Below are 19,382 nucleotides of genomic sequence, written 5' to 3' on the forward strand. Positions count from 1 at the left end.
CTTCCCTTGGGCTAACAGCACGCCTTGTCTGGTTTTCTGAGAAGTCACTGCACTGATGTAGAAGCCATGCCAGAGGACAATAACTCATTCAACACCATGGAGTTGGCAGCATATCTGTGCAGTATCTTTCATTAGGGGCCTTAGGTTTCTGATAGGAAGGTCAACATTTCATGGTCCTAAGGGATGATAACTCCATGAGGGGCCTCCTCTAGGAGAAAATGGAATGTTTCTCATTGATCATCAACTGTTACTACGGCCAGCAGAATTTATTGGCTCCTAAGGTCTCAGGATTGAGTCAATGCAGGGAAGGTAACTGTACTATCATCTCCCCTGGGCCAGAGAACACACTGCTTCTCTATTAGACCTCAGTGTGTAGAGAGGTGGATTCACATAATTGCGTAGTCTGCTTTGGTTCATTAGCAAAGTAATTTCTTCCCCACAGATAAAGTTAGTGCAGAAACACAAAACTAATTTACGCTAATGCTTTGCTGCTCAGCAATTTAAAACACTCTTTCAAAAATTATTTACTAGAAGACTTGCAGAAGAAAAGAATCAGAGAGTCGACAAGAACATCCTACTCAATGGCTAGCACACACTTGGCTCACTGCTTGTCTTCCACAGAGTTTTACCGCAAGACTCACAGAGCAACTGCGGGTCAGCACGCATAGCACGTGCCAGGAACAGAAGCCTGCAGGGAGCTCACCCCGGCAGGGGCAGGCTCAGCATGGAGCCTGCTGTCTCTCCCATGACAGGAGATGTCGTTGTGACCCTTCAGCAACTCTTTATGCCAGTTAGTTGACCGAAGTATTGCCTGTGTCTGACGCAGGAGGCTCAGGTCACAGTGATGGTGCCGCTGAGGCCTGCGCAGAGGTGGTCTGAGCTGATCGCCACCTCTTGTCGCTGGCGGAGACCGAGGCCACTGCAGCACGCACTGCCCCGCACGGCCTGCTGCTGAGCGTTCACTCGACCTCCTACGCTCCATGTGCCCAACTGCACACTTCACATCCACTGATCTCTTTCGCTTTTCTGTGGGTATTTCAGTTTCCTCCAGAAGAGCCTATTCTAAAATGTAACCCAAAATAAACTAAATCTAGATTTTTTTCTTTGGCCTGCAAAGGTTCTGCCTACTAAAATATACCACAGGGTGCCACTGGGCATCTTGTGCAAACATGAGACCATGTTTATAGATCGCCATGTTCCTTGAGTCTTGGAAACTGTGTTAACCCTATGGAATGATCAGATGTGCTTACTTTAGCCTGGAGTGTGGAAAGCTGGGAGCCAGTAGTTTTTAAGCCAAGAGGTTCTCATGTAGTTCTTTTCTAATATCAAACATCAAAACTAGCCATTTGCCTACTAAGTATAGGACACCTCCAGCCTCTGTGTACCGGCTGTGGGTGCTTATCTTCTGTGTCACTGTATTAGAATTTGGAGAGCTCCTCCCTGAGCCAGCCACCAACCGTGGTGGCCATTTCCTTGCTAAAGTTCATGATGAAAGCATGAGGTATGTTCTTCTCACACAGCTGAATATCTCCTTCTGGAAAATCTTTCTTGATGTCTTCATAGTACTCTTTTGGACACCATCGATCTGTAGTACCATAGTAAAATGTAAGCTAAAAGAAAAGACAAAACATTTAATTAGAAAGAACCTTCCCCTCCTGACACAGACATGACAGCAGCAGTCGGAGGCTGCGGAGGCAGCACCTGGCGGTTTGGCCCGGGCTGCTGCAGGTGGCCCTCTCGGGAAGCCAGGCCTCGTGGTTTACAGGAGTCTATCAAGAGGAGTCTGATGGGAACAAAGCCACCACGGGAGCCCTGTGTGTGACACAACACCCATACTTCACTAAAGGAACTCACCAGCGAAACTGTATTGAGGATGCTGGAGAGAAGGCAGGCGAGCGTGAGGAAGATGGCTACTGAGTCACCGAGTGACTAGGTGACCGTTTCACACGCTGAATAGCTGTCACATACTGCTGTGCGGCTCAGCCCGGCCCATGGCCACGCTGCTTGAATGAATGTAAAGATGGAGCCGATTCTTGGGCTTTTTACCGCAGCTGATGAAGTGGGATCAGTATTCCAAGAGAGTTTAGGACATTTCTAAGAAAAGGCTCCACCAGGCTGGGTGGCATGTTGATTCAGTGGGGGAGGTGTTACAACCATACTGTGGGCGACAGTGAGCAGGCTGGAGGAAGGCAGCCTCCTTTGAGGTTGAGAGCCTGACTGAGATCCTTACTGGATATCTTCTACCTAGACCTGTACCACACACACCTGTGTGTGTGTGTGTGTATAAAAGCATTTTTAAAAGTTCATGGAAAATGCGTATTATGAAAAAACTAGGCATGGATCTCAAATTTTCCTGCACCAACATAGTAAAAAAATTTTAAGTAATTTTCTAGCTCCATACTATCGCATTTCACTGAAAAATTGCTAAGTTCTAGTTCTGTATTTCTAAAAAAAGAGAAAAGGCATCAAAAATGAAATATCATATTTAGAAGGGTTCACCGTGGCGACTTTTACAAAAAAATGAGAACTAAATTTGACAGATCCTGTGACACCTGTTATCGCTGAAGAACAGTGCTGTCCAGTTCCAGTCTTCAAGTGGCTAAAGTCACTTGTAGCTTCTCGTAACATACCCAATTTGCTTAGTCAAATCTTCAATCACTTATTAATGAGTCTGTTCCACAAATACTGACTGAGCGTCTACTTTGTTAGGAAGCTAGACACTGTCTTGAGAGAGAGAGGGGATTTGAAAGCCCGGATGAGGGCCAGCTGCTGGGACGCAGAGAGCAGGAATAATTCCTCAGAGGGTGAAGGCCAAGTGGAGTCTTCAATTTGGGGAACACGCCGTGGCAAGCAGACCATTCAAAGTCAAAAGCATGAAAGAGAAGGTTGGTATGGGAATTGGAACTAACAGCAAATGGCTGGACTGCTGGTGTGGGAAGAGATAAAACTGGGGAGGCGGACCGAGATGGGGTCATGGACAGCTTTCCTCTGTATGTGCGAAGGAAGCTGCTCTTTATTCTGAGTCCACAGATGAAGTGACATGAGCAGGTAGTTTGTCAGGGAAATTACTCTGCTGCAATGAGATGAGAGACTGGAGGGGATCGAGTGGTGTGGGATGGGGGAGGGGAGGTATGGGAAACTGGTCCCATTGCCCACCAGATAGTATCACTGCATCCACTGTCAAATCCACGGTCTGAAAATGGCACACGTGAGATTGCTCTTATGAAACCACTGGCCTGGAGTTGGCACTGTGCTGTATTGGGTATAGCTACCACCTGCAGTGTCAGCATCCCGTATGGGTGCTGGTTTGAGTCCCAGCTGCTCCACTCTGATCCAGCTCCCTGCTAATGTGCCTGGGAAAGCAAAGGAGGATGGCCCAAGTGCTTGGGCCCCTGCCACCCAAATAGAAGACCAGGAAGAAGCTCCTGGCTTCGATCAGGCCAGCTCTGGCCATTTTGGGAGTAAACCAGTGGAAAAGATCTCTGTCTCTCCCTCTCTCTCTGTAACTCTGCCTTTCAAATGAATAAATAAATCTTTAAAAGAAACCCCCATACACAAAACACTGGCCTGTATTATAATAGCACTACGACTTAATCCACGTTCAAAGAGGTGGCTAGTTTAAAAACACTTTAAGGAGCAAAATATTTCATGGAATACTACAGACAGTACATGACTGATGACAATTTGAGTGGCAGACTTACTCTGAATCACAACATAGAGACTTCTCTGGCTGTCCCCTGGGGTTCCAGTTTTGAGAATACAGAGGACTTCTGACTTACAGATACACCATTTCATTTATTCCTACCATTTTCCTGTTTTTGCCCACTTCAACTACTTTCAGGCAATCTGAAGCCCCTAAAGCCAAAATTCATTTTGCCATGGTTTTTAGCAGAGTAACTAACTTCTGCTTCTTGCAGAACAGGAGAGCCCAGCAGTTGCCTGGGTCTTCCTCTTGGTCCCAGCTCATTCAACAGCTCTGTAGTTGTGACCTTACAACCAGTGGTTGACTAGTCTGGCCAATCAAAGAAAAGTATTCTTCCCAGGTTCTCTCAGCAACCACTCTGCTGTAGCTTCCCCTTGAAGTCCTGTTGAGAGTAAAAGCCTATTTGAAGGCACTAAATACCTACCAATAGAGTGAGTAACTTTGTTCTTTCTAAACTACTCCCCACACTTACCACCAGGAATCTTTTAAATTAAACTGTATTCAGGGGCAAGTGTTTGGTCTCATGGTTCTGCATCCCGTATCAGACTGACTGCATTCAGGTCCTGTCTCTGGTTCTTGGCCCCAGCTTCCTGACAATAGGCACCGAGAGATCTAGACTGAGTTCCTGACTCCCAGCTTCTACCCTGGTCCAGCCCTGGCTCCGGTGGGCCCATGCGGAGCGAACTAGAGGATGGCCCCTCTCTCCCTGTCTAATAGAAATAACTAAATAAAATTCAGGAGGTAGCATATTCAGCACAGAGTCGGAACACTGTTGAGGAATTTGGAAATTCAGAATTGGGTTTGTGCTCCCCAGGTATCTTCCCTCTGTTCCAGGGCATGCTCTTGCCTGAAGATACCTGGACACAGAGAGAGCCACCCTGGGCCCTCTCACCAATACATGCTATAGATATGAAGTCTTGTGAAAACTGTAATACGGAAGAGTCAGCTAGAAGGACACCTTTGGGTGTCAAGAGACAAGTCATGTCCAAGTAATTATGGGGTTCCCACTGCCCAAGATGTACCGGGAGCCTCAACTGGAAGGGATGTCAGTGTTCAAGATACAGAACAGAGAGGGGCCCAGATTTCCCATGGCTGCCTGATCTCTTGATTCTCCATGACCAGTAACCACTTAGAATGGGCTGCATTTGGTCAAGTCTCTAATTGATGGTAGGGTCAAGTTTTAAAAGTTTTGTTTTAAAGATTCTTCTTTAGGCTATATTCACTGAAGGGCTCTCTGGAAATCTTAGCTTACAAGCAAAACACATGGTTATCTAATGCCTTTATGTACACTGGCTTGAGATACTTCCTGTTCCCCATACATCGTAAATCTCAGGCAACCGAACTGACCAGAGGACTCTGCACCTGTAACCCTAAACAGGAAAATGAAAAAGTATGAGGTGTGTGGAGGTAGTGGGGGAGAACAGGTGAAGCAGAAAGAAAGAGAACTAACTGGATAACAGAACACAGTGTTTAAGAGTGAAACTATTATAATGCTGGTATATAAAAAAGAATCACAATGGAAACCGAGAACAATACGGCAAGCTCTGTGCTATGCACTTTCCACTTATAGCTTACTGTGCCCTTGTAACAATACTCTAAGGAAGGAACTTCATCCCTATTTTACAGAAAAGAAAACCGAGGCTTAGCGAGATGTGCTTGCTGAATTTGAAGCAATGGACGAGTTGTACAGCTGGATCATTCATCAGAGATAACATCCCTATGCAGTCCCTTTTGCTAGTATTTATAATTTACAGTGAATGGACCCATGTTATAAAAATACAAAGCCCAGACTAGGAGGCCCTAAACTAGATAAGAAAACTAACATTGTGATGACTGGGGACAGGAGCAAAGCCAAATACATTTATCTAAAGTATTCTTGATGTCCGAGTAATTCTTGTTCTTCTTCTTTTTTTTTTTTTTTATTTGACAGGTAGAGTTACAGACAGTGAGAGAGACAGAAAGGTCTTCCCTCTGTTGGTTCACTCCCCAAATGGCTGCCATGGCCGGAGCTACACAGATCCCAAGCCAGGAGCCAGGTGCTTCCTCCTGGTCTCCCATGCGGGTACAGGGCCCAAGCACTTGGGCCATCCTCCTCTGCCTTCCTGGGCCACAGCAGGAGCTGGACTGGAAGAGGAGCTGCAATGGTTGGGACTGGGCAAGGCTAAAGCCAGGAGCCAGAAGCTTCCCCTGGGTCTCCTACGTGGGTGCAGGGGTTCAAGCACTTGGGTATCTTCTGCTGTTTTCCCAGACGCATTAGTAGGGAGTTGGATGGGAAGTGGAGCAGCCGGGACTTGAACCTGCGCCCATATGGGATGCTGACATTGCAGGCTGTGGCTTAACCCACTATGCCACAGTGCTGGCTCCTGAGTAGTTCTTCTGAGACGCTGCATGTCATGGGTGTGACAACTGCTCTGAAAATACTGCAGTTATTAACTGAGATTCTCAAGTTATCAGCAGAATGTTTATATTCAAAGGTCTAGGAGGAAATAAATTATTTCCTGTAGTTTATTTCTCCTTAGCACTGTTTTGATACTCATGAGAGTTGATACAAAGTACACATGAATGAGGGGGGAAACTGCTTTTTCCAAATTGTTGTCATGTTTCAGTAGACCATTTTTTTCTATTAAAAACAAAATTTAATCTTCTCAGTTCTTCTAGATTATGATTTCCCAGGACTGTGCTTTTGTTTTTCCTCTTGTGTTTTCTACAGGAAAGTGGTATGATGGTTACTACAGATTCTGGTTCCTAAATACATTTTTCTTTAATTGTTCGGTGTGCCCTTAAGATGGGCGTGGGGAGTGTCCAGCCCGCAGGCCATATAAGGCCCGACTTTTGGTTTGGCCTTGCCAAGGCAACTGTAGGCAGAACTCAAAATTCAATACATCTATAGCAGGCTAATTTCTTTTATAATTTTTAAATATTTATTTGCTTACTTGAGGGGCAGAGTTACAGAAAGAAGAGAGACAGAGAGAGAGGTCTTCCATCTGCTGGTTCACTCCCCAAATGGCTGCAACATCCAGAGCTGGGCCGATCCGAAGCCAGGAGCCAGGAACTTTTTCCAGGCCTCCCATGCATGTGCAGTGGCCCAAGCACTTGGGCCATCTTCTACTGCTTTCCCAGGCCATAGTAAAGAGCTGGATTGGAAGTGGAGCAACTGGGAATCAAACCAGCGCCCAAATGGGATGCTGGCACTGCAGGAAAATGGCACTGCAGGCGGATGCTTAATCTACCTTGCCAGAGAGCCTGCCCCTAGCAGGCTAATTTTTAAGTTGATAATTTTATATGTCCTGGGAATGATGTTATACATATCCAAATGGCTCTCTGCAGAAAAAAAGGTTCCCCATCCCTGTGCCCCCAGGAGACATGTCTCTCTTCAAATGTACCTGCAACCCTGCAGCTTGACCCCTCACAGAAGCCATATTTGCCATTTCTCTCTCTCTCTCTCTCTCTTTTTTTTTTTTTTTTTGACAGGCAGAGTGGACAGTGAGAGAGAGAGACAGGGAGAAGGGTCTTCCTTTTACCATTGGTTCACCCTCCAATGGCCGCTGCAGCCAGTGTGCTGCGGCTGGCACACTGTGCTGATCCGAAGGCAGGAGCCAGGTGCTTCTCCTGGTCTCCCATGGGGTGCAGGGCCCAAGCACTTGGGCCATCCTCCACTGCACTCTCGGGTCACAGCAGAGAGCTGGCCTGGAAAAGGGGCAACCGGGACAGAATCTGACGCCCCAACTGGGACTAGAACCCGGTGTGCCGGCACTGCAAGGCGGAGGATTAGCCTATTGATCCGCGGTGCTGACTGCCATTTCTCTTTCTTTAAAATTTATTTTATTTATTAGAGAGAGAGAGAGAGACAGCGAGCTCCTAACTTCTGGTTTACTTCCCAAATGCCTACAATGGCTGGGGTCCAGCCAGAAGCCAGGAATCCAAGCACTTGGGCAATTACCTGCTGCCTCCCAGGATGCACAACAGCAGGAAGCTGAAACTGGGAGCAGAGCCAAGGTTCTAACCCAGCTACTCTGATGTGTGGACATACCATACAGCACCTTAACTACTAACCCTGCCGCTGCCATGTTTGCCTTTTCTCCTGTCCCCTCTCCCCATTCTTTCTGGTCTACCAAGAGGCACTTTTGAGGACAGCAACAAGCTTCTATACCTGCCTGCCTAAGTCAAAGACACTTAGGCCTTGACCTTGCAACCTTAAAGGAAATGAGAAACCTCTCCTGGAATACAAGCACTTCTTTTCAGTTATTTAAACATCTTATCCCTATGGGAACACAAACAGCTACAAAGCTTTAAAGATTTCACCGCAGGGACCACCTGCGATGCTGGCACCCCTTATGAGCGCCAATTCAAGTCTCTGCTCCACTTCCGATCCAGTTTCCTGCTAATGTGCTTGGGATAGCAGTGGAGGACAGTCCGAATGCTTGGGTACGTGCCATCCAAACGGGGGACCCAGGTGGAGTTTCAGGCTCCTGGCTTCAGCCTGGCCCAGCCCTGGCCATTGTGGCCATTTAGGGTGTGAACCAGTAGATGGAAGATTCATCTTGTTTTGTGTCTCCCTCTCTTTCTGTATCTGTCTTCCAAATAAATAAATGAATTAAAAAATTCACTGTAGTCTTTCTGGGCATTTTCCCAGAACCTGCATAACTGCTAAAGAAAGAGAGATGTTTAGGACATTTAAATTCTAGTTTTACTTTGTTTCCTTTCTTCCCTTCCTCCATCCTTGGGAAAATAAGAGTTAAACTCTCCCAAGAATGAAGAAAGTGGCTGAGGATATAGGTGAAGGCCAGAATGCAAGCCCCTAAGGAGCAGAAGTCGGCCCCATGGGCTCCGCCCAGCCCATTTCCCACAGCTGGAGCAGGTGAACAGGTACGTAGTGGGAGCCCTCTCTTTCCTGCTTGGCTAATTGCAGGGGCAGGACCACTGGCTCCCCCATGGAAGACACCAGGCCATCTAGAGACATCTAGCTTCATCTCTTTCTCACATGGGACTGCAGCAAGAAGCTGACCCACGGCATCTGCTTTCCTCCTTAGGCAGCTGAGGAGGAGGCACCGGGAGCCAGTTTATCCTCTTGCGTTCTGTTCCTTCCTGATTTTATGCCTCAGGAGAGTGGCAGGTGTGCTGGAAAGATCTTCATTTAAGTGAGAAGATCAAGTCCAGCTCATCAGGATTCTCTGCTATACAGTGCTGGGCCCGAGTTCTGGTAAAAGTGAAGTATTACTGTGTTTTCCCTCATTGTAGTTCCTTTACCACAGTTCCCTTTGGCACCTCACAGGGAGCAGTGGCTGCAACTTAGAAAGGGATTGGGGCATTCCAGGGCCCTCGGCTACAGACCTCACATCACTAACATCTGCCATTGAAGAAAGAAATTATCTGGGCAGGGCGGAAGTATGGCGAGGAAAAGTTAGGCAAACAGTCATTTTAAAGTATGTTGAGGCAGAGTGAGGCTTTGGCCAACTTTGTAACAGTAGTAGTGGATGCTGCTGAATGCTTACTACATGCCAGACACTCATGTAAGGTCTGAATGATAAGGTCTGAACTACAGCATCTATTTTTAGAACAACTGGATAAGACTAAGCCATTTTATTGATGGACAACAACAACAACAACAAAAAAAGGGCACAGTGAGGTCCAGCAACTTAAGTGAGGTCACGTAACCAAGCAAATGGTAGAGCTGGGGTTCCAACCCAGGCCGCACTGAGGACCCTGCTCTCCCACACACTCAGCTCCTTTCAGTCAGGCGCTGACTGAACTCAAGGGTATGTTAATGCAACTGCCTCAAATGAAGCTCTCAAGGTCAAAGTGAATGAGATAAAAACAAACCTATCTATTTCCAGGATGATTATGACATTCTGGACAGGCTTCAAATTAAACAGGCAGAACTAACAGAATCCGTCTCAGATCGAGGCTTGGCGGAAGGCAGTCCAGGTTAGCTGGTCCAGGGAGCACTTCCTACGCTCCACCAAGCAGGACGTGTGCATGTCAGAAGGATTTGCATGCCCAAATCTGCAAACAACTGCATGAGGTTTGTTCCCAAAGGCGGTGTGCACCTCTGGTGAAAGCTCAGGCAGGCTAGACAGATGAGGATAGGGCCAGGGTAGAGGGTTCTTGTTTCTGGGGACACTTTGTCCCTTTGCCAAAACACACTATAGCTGCAGCCTGGCCCTCCAGGGCAGGGGGCAGTACCCCCACCCCCCGACTGCCCACCTTCCTCTGAAAGCTGCACCCACGTGTTCTCTCTGGGAACAATTTCAGATTCCTAGGGACTGATAGTGATGCTCAGGTTCACTCTGGCAGTAGCACACACCAGCTGTTTCCATCAGCCCGGGCCAAAGATGGTCACGGCAGTTTAGAATTTCCCTCCGCAGTGAGTTTGAAATGAAAACTTCAAGTTTATAAACCAAACACTAATTCACTTTTCCATGAGTGAGACAGGCATCCCCTTATAGTTTAGAACAATGACAGACCAAGGGAATGCTGACCTCCTATTTGCCTCGGACACACCAGGTGCCTCATAAAGCATAGCAGACCCCAGAGGCCCCCAGACACATTGGGACTGGGGTGGTGAAAATGTACAGCTGATTCTCTTCCCTGCCTTATTCCATCCTGGTCTCATTCCCACCCCTTCCTCTCCATTCTCATCTTATTAACTGGCTCCTCTTCCCCTCACCCCAGCCTGTGAGCTGGTTCCCAGATCAATCTTCAGATGTCTTCTGTCCTAACACTGATGCTTCCTTAGGTCGCCATTATCCATGCCTATGACTTCGACTACAGCCTCATCAACCCAAAATCAAAATTTAGCCAAGCCTACTCTTCTAAGTTTCAAACCCATGCATCCAGCTATCCAGTCATGTGTCCGCTGGGATGTCTTACAGGAACCTCAAACACAAGTACCTAAATCAACTACTTTCTCAGCTGCCCCTCCCTTCACAACTTGCTGCTGCTTCTCCTTGTTCGTCTCTTCCCTATTACTGAATCCAGATATGGAGACCTAATCTTAGATTACTCCATCTCCATTTGCCCATACCCTATTAGTCCTGAGTGCCTTTGATGCTACCTCTTACATCTTTCCATCCCAAATACACTGCCTTCATCTTTGTAAAAACCTTATATACAATTTTCCCACCTCAGATTCTATTCTTTTGCAATGTCCTCACACACATTTCCCCCCAAAGACTGGACGTTCACAGCTGGCCCATGTTCTGATTCGTCAGAGGCTGTCACATGGCTGTCAAACACCCTGCACATCACCCTGACTGTTACCCTTTTGCTCAGCAACTTAATACAATCTCTTGAGTGTAGCATTTCATGGTTTCTTGTTAGGCCAGTGGCCAAGTCACAATACCATGCTACCTAAATTTTTCTAGTTTGTCTGATGCTGAGATGCTTCACTTCAGGGATATAGGTCCATGCATGCACATGGGTTTTGGGGGGGATGTTCTATAAAAACTGGAGACAATTTATGTTTATTTTTGTTAACTTTAACTAAAATTTTGTATTTCCCACCATCATGAATACAAGCAACAAACCATAGTACATGGGTACTTCAAAAGTCTGTTGGAAAACATAATTAAAAGGTAAGTTTATTTTGGTGCAAAAAATGTGAAATCTGTGTGTAATTTTTTCTATAACATGCATTTTCCAAGAACTTTATGAAGGGCCTTTGTTTAAGTAATGCCTGTGTTTTATCACCTATGAACACCAAAGACTCTTTCAAATCACAGTAAACTTATTATAGGTAAGTAAAAAATTATTTATATTCATCACCAGAAATTTACAGTGGGACTTCTATCTATTATATCATTATTCAATGTGTTAATAAAATGCATATTATAAATTTGCTTAAAATATTTTGATAACTATAAAACTGGTTTCTTTCATAATTTCATGTGTTTACCTTATGCATTTAAAAGTATTATTCTGAGAAGGGGTCCAAATACTTTATGAGAGAGCCAAAGAGATTCATAACACAAAAAGAGTTTAGAATCTACACTCCAGTGGCTTCCCTATCTCTACCCATCCATCTGGTATATACTGACTGATTTTTTTCCAGGTATCATGTGTTGTGTTAGGTCCTGGGGGCATCAGGATGAGTAAAACAGAATTCTTTCTCTCAAGGTGGGGAGTGGGGAGGGCGGGTCATTTAGGTGGTAAGTGGTAAATGTATATTAAAACTTTATGTCGGGATTCCTGAGAGTAGAGGGACATCTGCTCAAGACTAGAGGCTGGGAAAGGCCCCATGGAGATGACAGTGAAGCCAGTTTTAAAGGACAAGTAGGATTCAGTCAGGTGGAGAAGCAACAGGCTGTCCAACAGTGGGATACTCTCTTGGAAACAACTATGAGGTGGATGTACTTGATCCAGGAACGGACACTAAATACCCAGTGCTGAAGGACTGCAATTAGACACGACTGTCTACAAAGTCTCCCGACTGTGGAAAGAAGACAGTTCAGATTTTTCAGTTAAAAAGGTCCACTCTCCCCAATGGAAAAGCTTTCTTTATGTGCACAATGGAAATCCACTGGTAGAAAACTTGAATTTAGAACCAAAGTCTGCTGGTTACAGCCTGACAGTTTTCTAGGGGAGGAGAGAAAATAAGAAAGTCATCTGCATGATCTAATAGACAGACTATTTTAAAACTAGCATTCCTGTGGCTTCCTGGTTGGCTAGTCCAAAGATACATTTTTTTTAAAACGATTTATTTATTTGAAAGTCAGAGTTACACAGAGAGAGGAAAGGCAGAGAGAGAGAGAGAGAGAGAGAGGTCTTCCATCCGCTGGTTCACTCCCCAGATGGCCGCAACGGCTGGAGCTGTGCTGATCCGAAGCCAGAAGCCAGGAGTTTCCTCCCGGTCTCCCACGCGGGTGCAGGGGCCCAAGGACTTGGGCCATCCTCTACTGCTTTCCCAGGCCATAGCAGAGAGCTGGACAGGAAGTGGAGCAGCCGGGTCTCGAACCAGTGCCCATATGGGATGCCGGCACTTCAGGCCAGGGTGTTAACCCACTGCACCACAGCGCCAGCCCCCCAAAGATACATTTTTAACAACTGTTTTAGGTTGAATAAGATGCATGGAATGATTTTTCCAAAAAATGTGAGTCAAAAACTCCTCACACTGGATGGCCCTCGATAGGTATTGAGTTTCTGAATGAATACCTTTTGCGTGAGTAGAAATGAACAGGGCATCCTTGACCAGGCTCTCTAAAGCAGGCATATTTCTAATCTTGGGAACTGGTTTTCAGGTTTGATGAATTATCAGGGGTGAGTGGAAGGCAGAAGGCAATGCCCACTATCTTCCTGGAGCAACATGCCCTGTGAAGTTTCCTTATTTTCTCAAGCAGACCGGGACATATTATGTTGATTCAACTTTTACCAATATTAAATTACAGCATGTTTCCTCTTTTTCATTACAGGAACAAAAAGTTGCAATAAACTTCCTGTCTCTCTGCACTTAGTTTCACTTAGGAATTAGAATTGCATTATTCTAGTAGAGAGCTCAAACTTAGCTGGTAGAAATCATAATCAACTAACTGCAAGGTAGTTTTGCATCATTAAACTAAACAATGCTGTATTTCCTCAAGTTCCACACGTACACTTACTGCTATCTTAAAAACAGGGCTGTTCCCTGGAGCTGGAAGTGTGCTGCTGTGACTGTGTGTTCGTACCAACCTTGAAACGTCTTCCATCTCCCTTTATACCCTTCTATTTACCCCATAAAAGCTTCAGTGAACTCACAGCCCTGACACAGTCACCAGGAACAGACCTCTATCTGGGAATGATTACACCAGCATATGGATTTAACTCAGCACAGGAATAAGTTAGCACCTTTCTTTGACCTTTTCCTGAGCACAACATACGAGCAGAATCCAGAAATGATGAGTATTTTACAGCAGCTGGCTTCCACAGGTGGTAAGACAGGCTCTGACACAGGATGGGTCTAGTCACTCAGCAAGTGTGAATTTTGGAAGTGAGCATCTGCCAGCCTTGTTATTAACTGGGAAGTCAGTTGTTTTTAGGAACTTCCAACACAGAGAACTTAAATGCATTCTTGAAACAGATTCACTTATTATTTAACTGAAAAATATGTTTTCCTTGCACCGTCTTCAATGAGTGGAGGCAGCTGAAAGCCTGAAGAAGGTCCCCTTGAGGCCCAGCCATCCTCATTCAGCTAGTGAAGGCATCCTTCTGTTCTCAAAATTTCAATCTCTAGGCAATTAATACTTAAGAAACATGATGGCCAGGCAGGCACTGTGGCACAGAGGGTGGACGTCTGCAACCCATATTCGAGTGCCTGGCTGGGAATCCCAGCTACTCTGTGCTCCAGCCCAGTTTTTCACTAATGTGCCTAGGAGACAGTGGATGACAGTACAAGTACTTAGGCCCCTGCCACATACGTGAAAGACCCGAATGGAGTTCCTGGCTTCTTTGGGCATTTGGGGAAAGAGTCAGCAGATGGCAGATCTGTCTCTTCCCCTCTCTCTGTCACTCTAAGGAGGAAAGGAAAGGAAAGGAAAGGAAAGGAAAGGAAAGAAGGAAAAAAGGAAAGAAGGAAAAAAGGAAGAAGAAAGAAAACCTTAAAAAAAAAAAAAAACAAAAAAAAAAACCAACCCAGAAACACGATGGTCACTATGACCATAAGACAAAGATTGTCATTTTCAAAAACCTTCTCTGCATGAATATTCTTCATACTCTGGAAACATTTTTAAGAAGATATGTATTTGTTGCTTTAAGATACGTTTGTTGGGAAGTTTAGATATCTGAATGAACACTGCAGGCAAGATGAAGCCAAATGTGTCAGCATTTATGAGACAGCCCAAAGCCAGCAGGCCTTCAGTTGCAGATGATGGGTTCCTGGAGCCTCTACGAGGTGGCCACTCAGCAGGGATCGTTTCAGCGCACCCAGCAGCAGTGAGTTCAGCACTGACGTTAAAGCTCCACATCAGTGCTAACTGAGGAACACAGCAAGGCACACATGCAATTTGACAAGTGGGTAGCAACTATATTAAAGTATAAAGGAATGGGTGAAATTACTTCTACTAATATATTTTATTTAATTCAATATATCTAAAATATTATCATCTAAGCATGTAATCAACATAAAATATTAATGAAACATTTTACTTTTGTTACACTAAGTTCTTTGTAACCCACGTGTATTTTACACTTACAGCACATCTCAATTCAAACCAGGCACAAATAGCCACATGGCTAGTGGCTACAGCATTAATCAGTGCCACTCTGTCCTCCTCAGGATGGATAGACTGACAATGATGCCAGGGGAGTTATCACAACCACCCAAACTCTAGGGTGCTTAGACACATTCTACACCATAGTCTCCTTACCGTTTCAGAGATTGGTCTTCCAAATGTGTCTGCAGAGGGTTCTAGTATTTGCAGGAATTACTCACAAATACTGAATATTTCAGAAAATGAGTCTTGGTGTCAAAGTGAGACATTCCTAACCTTATGTGCTACAGAATAAGAACGACAGGCTCACTAATCATCAGGCCAAAACAATGTTAGCTCTTTTTCCTGTTTCATTTATATCTCAATGCAACTCATTTGTTCTATTGGTATCATTGAAAGTCTTCTCAGTACCAAGCCTACAGTGGCTAAAATGCATGGACAAAATGGAAAAGTATTGATTCTAAAATATATTTAACAAAAATAGGTGCCAAAATGTGTGCAAGTAACTAGGCTATCAGCTTTACTTTGGAATAACATTCCTTTGAACTTGAATTGTCTGAATCTACAAACTGTTGAGGTGTTATAGATCTAATCAGTTCTAGCTTTTGTCTTCTGTAAACATGATGTGCTGTAGCCCCAAAGTGATTTACCTTAGGTAAATTTTCCTTTATGGTTTCGTCATCTCTCTTCACAACCTCCATCATTTCTTGGCCCCCAAGGTAGACAGCATTAGCTACATTAAAAAATAAAACGTCAAACACTTAGAATATACAGAACAAACACAACTATACATTAATATTAGTAAATTCACATTCCTGCCTTTTCTTTTGGCCATGTGTCATCTGATACAGTGAGGCTCTACAGAAAGCCTGAGCGAGGCAGGCAGTCAGGCGGTTCTAAAGACAGGAGCATGTCCTAACAAGGATAGTCTCACAACCTCACCTGGCTTCCCAGGAGCAAAGTTCAGGGGTCCAGCAATCTAATGCAGGTACCACAGTAGAGGATGGTATAACTGTACTGACCAATACATGTTAAGGATGAGAAATAAACATTATTACAGATAAACAATGTAAACTGGGGAAACTGTGCAGCGTTATTAATATGAAACTACACAGGCAGTTTTATTTAAAAAAGCAAACAAACTAAAAGGAATTCTTATTTTTCAGGGTTGGGAAACATTTTTTCAGCCAAGGATATTCATAACATCATTGGTGGCCCACACAGAATTATCAACTTAAAAATTATAGATTTGTTGAATTTCGAGTCCCACCTGTAGCTACCTTGGCAGGGCCAGACCAAATTATTTTACAGTATACAGGTTGGATATTCCCCACCCTTGAAGGGCTGTCAAAAGGTTAAAAAAATTATTTTCATTTTATTTGAAAGGTAGAGAGGGGAGAAGGGAAGGGAGGGAGGGAAGGAGAGACAGTGAGCGAGCTTCTATCTCCTGTTTCAAAAAGAGGGAGGGAGGGAGGGAGAGAGAGAGAGAGAGAAATCTTTCATCTATTGGTTCACTCCCCAAATGTCCACAACAATCAGGGCTGAATTAGTCTGAGGACAGGAGCCAGGAATTCCATACAAGTTTCTCACATGGGTAGAAAGGACCCAAGTACTTGAGCCACATCTGCTGCCTCCCTGGGTGGCACTAGCGACTAGCTGGATCAGAGGCAAAGGAGCTGGGACTCAAACCAGGCACTTTGCTATGGAATACAGGTGTCCCAAGTGGGGACTTTAACCACTGTGACAAATGCCTGTCCCCAAGAGACTTTAATGATTGCTAGTCCCATTATACTGGTTGCAAAATGATCTTCATTTTCAAGATGTCCAATACCCAAGAAAGAGGAAGAAAGTCAAAGAAAACATGAATTTAAAGCATGGCTTTCTTGTAGTGGTATGAACATTTGTATCCAATGCTTTGTGCTCCATTTGACTGTTATTACCTTGCCTTTTTTTTTGGGGGGGGGGGTTAGCATCTGCCTGATATTTCTGTCCTTCCTTTAATTTTTAACCGTTTTTCATTTTAAGTACATCTCATGAAACCATGTAAGTGGACTTCTTTAAAAAGGCATTCTGGGGGCTGGTGTTGTGGCATAGAGGGTAAAGCTGCTGCCTGTGATGCTGGCATCCCATACATATGGGCACCAGTTCAAGACTCAGCTGGTCCACTTCTGATCCAGCTCCCTGCTAATGCACTGCAGATGGGCCTCTGCACACTCGTGGGAGACCGGGAAGAAGCTCCTGGCTCCTGGATTCAGTGTGGCGCAGTCCTGGCCATTGCGGCCATTTGGGGAGTGAATCAGTGGATGGAAGATCTCTCTCTGTGTCTCTCCCTTTCTCTCTGTTATTCTGCCTTTCAAATACATAAAAATAAATCTTTAAAAAAGGCCACCTGAAAGTCTCTTCAATAAGGGACAAAACGTTGAGATCATAGATGCCTGGTCTAACTTGGTTACCTGACTTCATATATCCTATGCTTTCTTATTATTCCAATTATTCTTTTATTCTCAGGCCTTAACACATTTCTTTTCATTAACAGACTTTAAGTATAAATTCCACTTTCATTCATCTAGTGGTTAGCCTCACCCAGAAACTGCAAAACATAGCTTTTTCTTGTGCTGCCGGGAATTACTCAGAGTGTCTAAACTTCCAATCCAAACAAGGGAGGCCTGCACCCTCCCTGTGCTTTCCCTATGCCTTCCCCCAGCCCTGTGATTTAAACTACCTGGAAGTTTACTTTTATTTTCCCTCTTTAAAGTTTTACTGAGGTAAGACACACACACACAGAGTCAACATCATCAAACAGCACACAAAACTGCTTCTCATGAAAAAGTACAGTTTCCTGACCCCTTGTTTCTCACCTTTATACCTGTCCCTAGGGCAGATCTCTCTCAACTCTCTGTTACCTCCACACACACGCACCTGAATGAACACCTTGTTGTTTCTTGGTAACATGATCACTGTCCTTACCTGGCTGCTAGGATAGATGAGGGTTTAGCTCACTTTTTAGCCCTCACATTCTTTCCTGCCATCTTCTCGATATGTCTATATCTTATTTTCAATTCCTCTATTATTACTTAAGTAATACTTACACTTTTATTTATAAATATAGCTTGCTGCCAAGTAGTATAGCACATTTCCATTCTTATAAACCCCCTCCTCTACCCAATACTTTCCTTTTTTATAACTACCTCTTTTCCCTGCCTTCCACCCAATCAGATATTCTTTGGTCATTTTTTTTTGTCAGGGCCCTTCTTCCAGGACCCTTAGACCAGAATTCCACTCTAACCTGGGCTGCTGACAATTGAGGATTTCCTTTCACGGGGCCTTGTTGGGTTGTTCTCATTATTTTCTAAGTCCAAGTTAATCAACTCATTCAGTTTTTTATTCATTCAAAAATTATTTTGCACCTACTGCATGCCAGGCATTGTTCTAGGCAATGGAGACAAAGCAATGAACAAGAAGAAACACTGTCTGGTATAACTGAATTTATGTTTAGTGTTTTGGTTGGTTGAATACAAACATATAACAGATGTGGAGAAAGTGCTATGGAAAAAATAAGCTAAGGAGACAGACTGTGCAGTGATAGTAGTGGGCTTATGTAGTGTGCGTTGGAAAGGCCTCTCCTATAAGTGGATGGTTGAACAGAGACCTGAATGAAATGCGATACTGGGGCATGCGACACCTGGGGAAGCGCAGGGCAGGAGAGGGCTTGCTGTATCTGAGGAACAGTAGGACGGGCAATGCAGCTGCCAAGGATGAAGGGTGAGAGAAAACGGTAGGAGATGAGGTTGGAGAGGACCAGGGGCCAAGGTCCCATTCCCCTTCTTCTGTGTGATTTCCTCTGTTTTTGGGCCATATGTTTAGATGACCTCTCACAACCAGATGGGAAATTTCTGGAGTTTTTGTGTGATTGAAAAGTCTTTTTTTTTTTTTTTTCCTTTCCATCCTTCACACCACTGATACTTGGCTAATCAGAAAACTGCAGGTTGAAAATCATTTACCCTAGAACTTAGAAGACACTGTCCCACTATCTTCAAATCCATGATTGTTGTTGAGAAGCCAGATATTAATTTGATTCTGATTCCTTTGAAGGCATTTGCATGTGTAGGTATGCAATCCTGGAAGCTTTTAAGACTTTCTGCATATTATTGTTGATTCTGCTATTTCATTATGATGTGCCTCAATATGAGTGTTTTTTTAATTCACTGTATTCTTCAGTTCTGGGAAATTTAGATTGTTAACTGCTTCCTCTGGTTTTCATTGTTCTCACTTACTTGCTCTTATCTTTCCTGTTTTAATATTTAACTTTTTTTTGTTGTCATTCTACTTTTTGGCTCTGCACCCCAATTTTCATATTTTTAATATTTTTAATTGGCATGGGGTCTGTTTTGGTTTCTGATTGTTTCTCCTTCAAAGCACCCAGTTCTTGTTTATATCAACGTTTTTCTCTGATCTTGAAGATCAACATATCGTTTCAAAGTTTTCTTCTGCTTTTCTGA

The 19,382-nt window shown here is 44.3% G+C and overlaps 1 protein-coding gene across 1 annotated transcript in view; it reads right to left on the reverse strand.

Moving 5' to 3' along the window:
- Positions 1-1,041: 1,041 nt before the first annotated feature.
- The window catches only part of LDAH (lipid droplet associated hydrolase), a 131,356-nt gene continuing 113,015 nt past the window's right edge, over positions 1,042-19,382 (reverse strand). The window contains exons 6-7 of the mRNA XM_062209022.1: positions 15,534-15,616; positions 1,042-1,610 (exon numbers count right to left, since the gene is read on the reverse strand). Coding sequence (XP_062065006.1) covers positions 1,419-1,610; positions 15,534-15,616 — 275 coding nt within the window. The 3' untranslated portion in view covers positions 1,042-1,418. The remainder of the gene's footprint in view (positions 1,611-15,533; positions 15,617-19,382) is intronic.

Source organism: Lepus europaeus, chromosome 13 (genome assembly GCF_033115175.1).
Source record: "Lepus europaeus isolate LE1 chromosome 13, mLepTim1.pri, whole genome shotgun sequence".
Classification (NCBI taxonomy): Eukaryota; Metazoa; Chordata; class Mammalia; order Lagomorpha; family Leporidae; genus Lepus; species Lepus europaeus.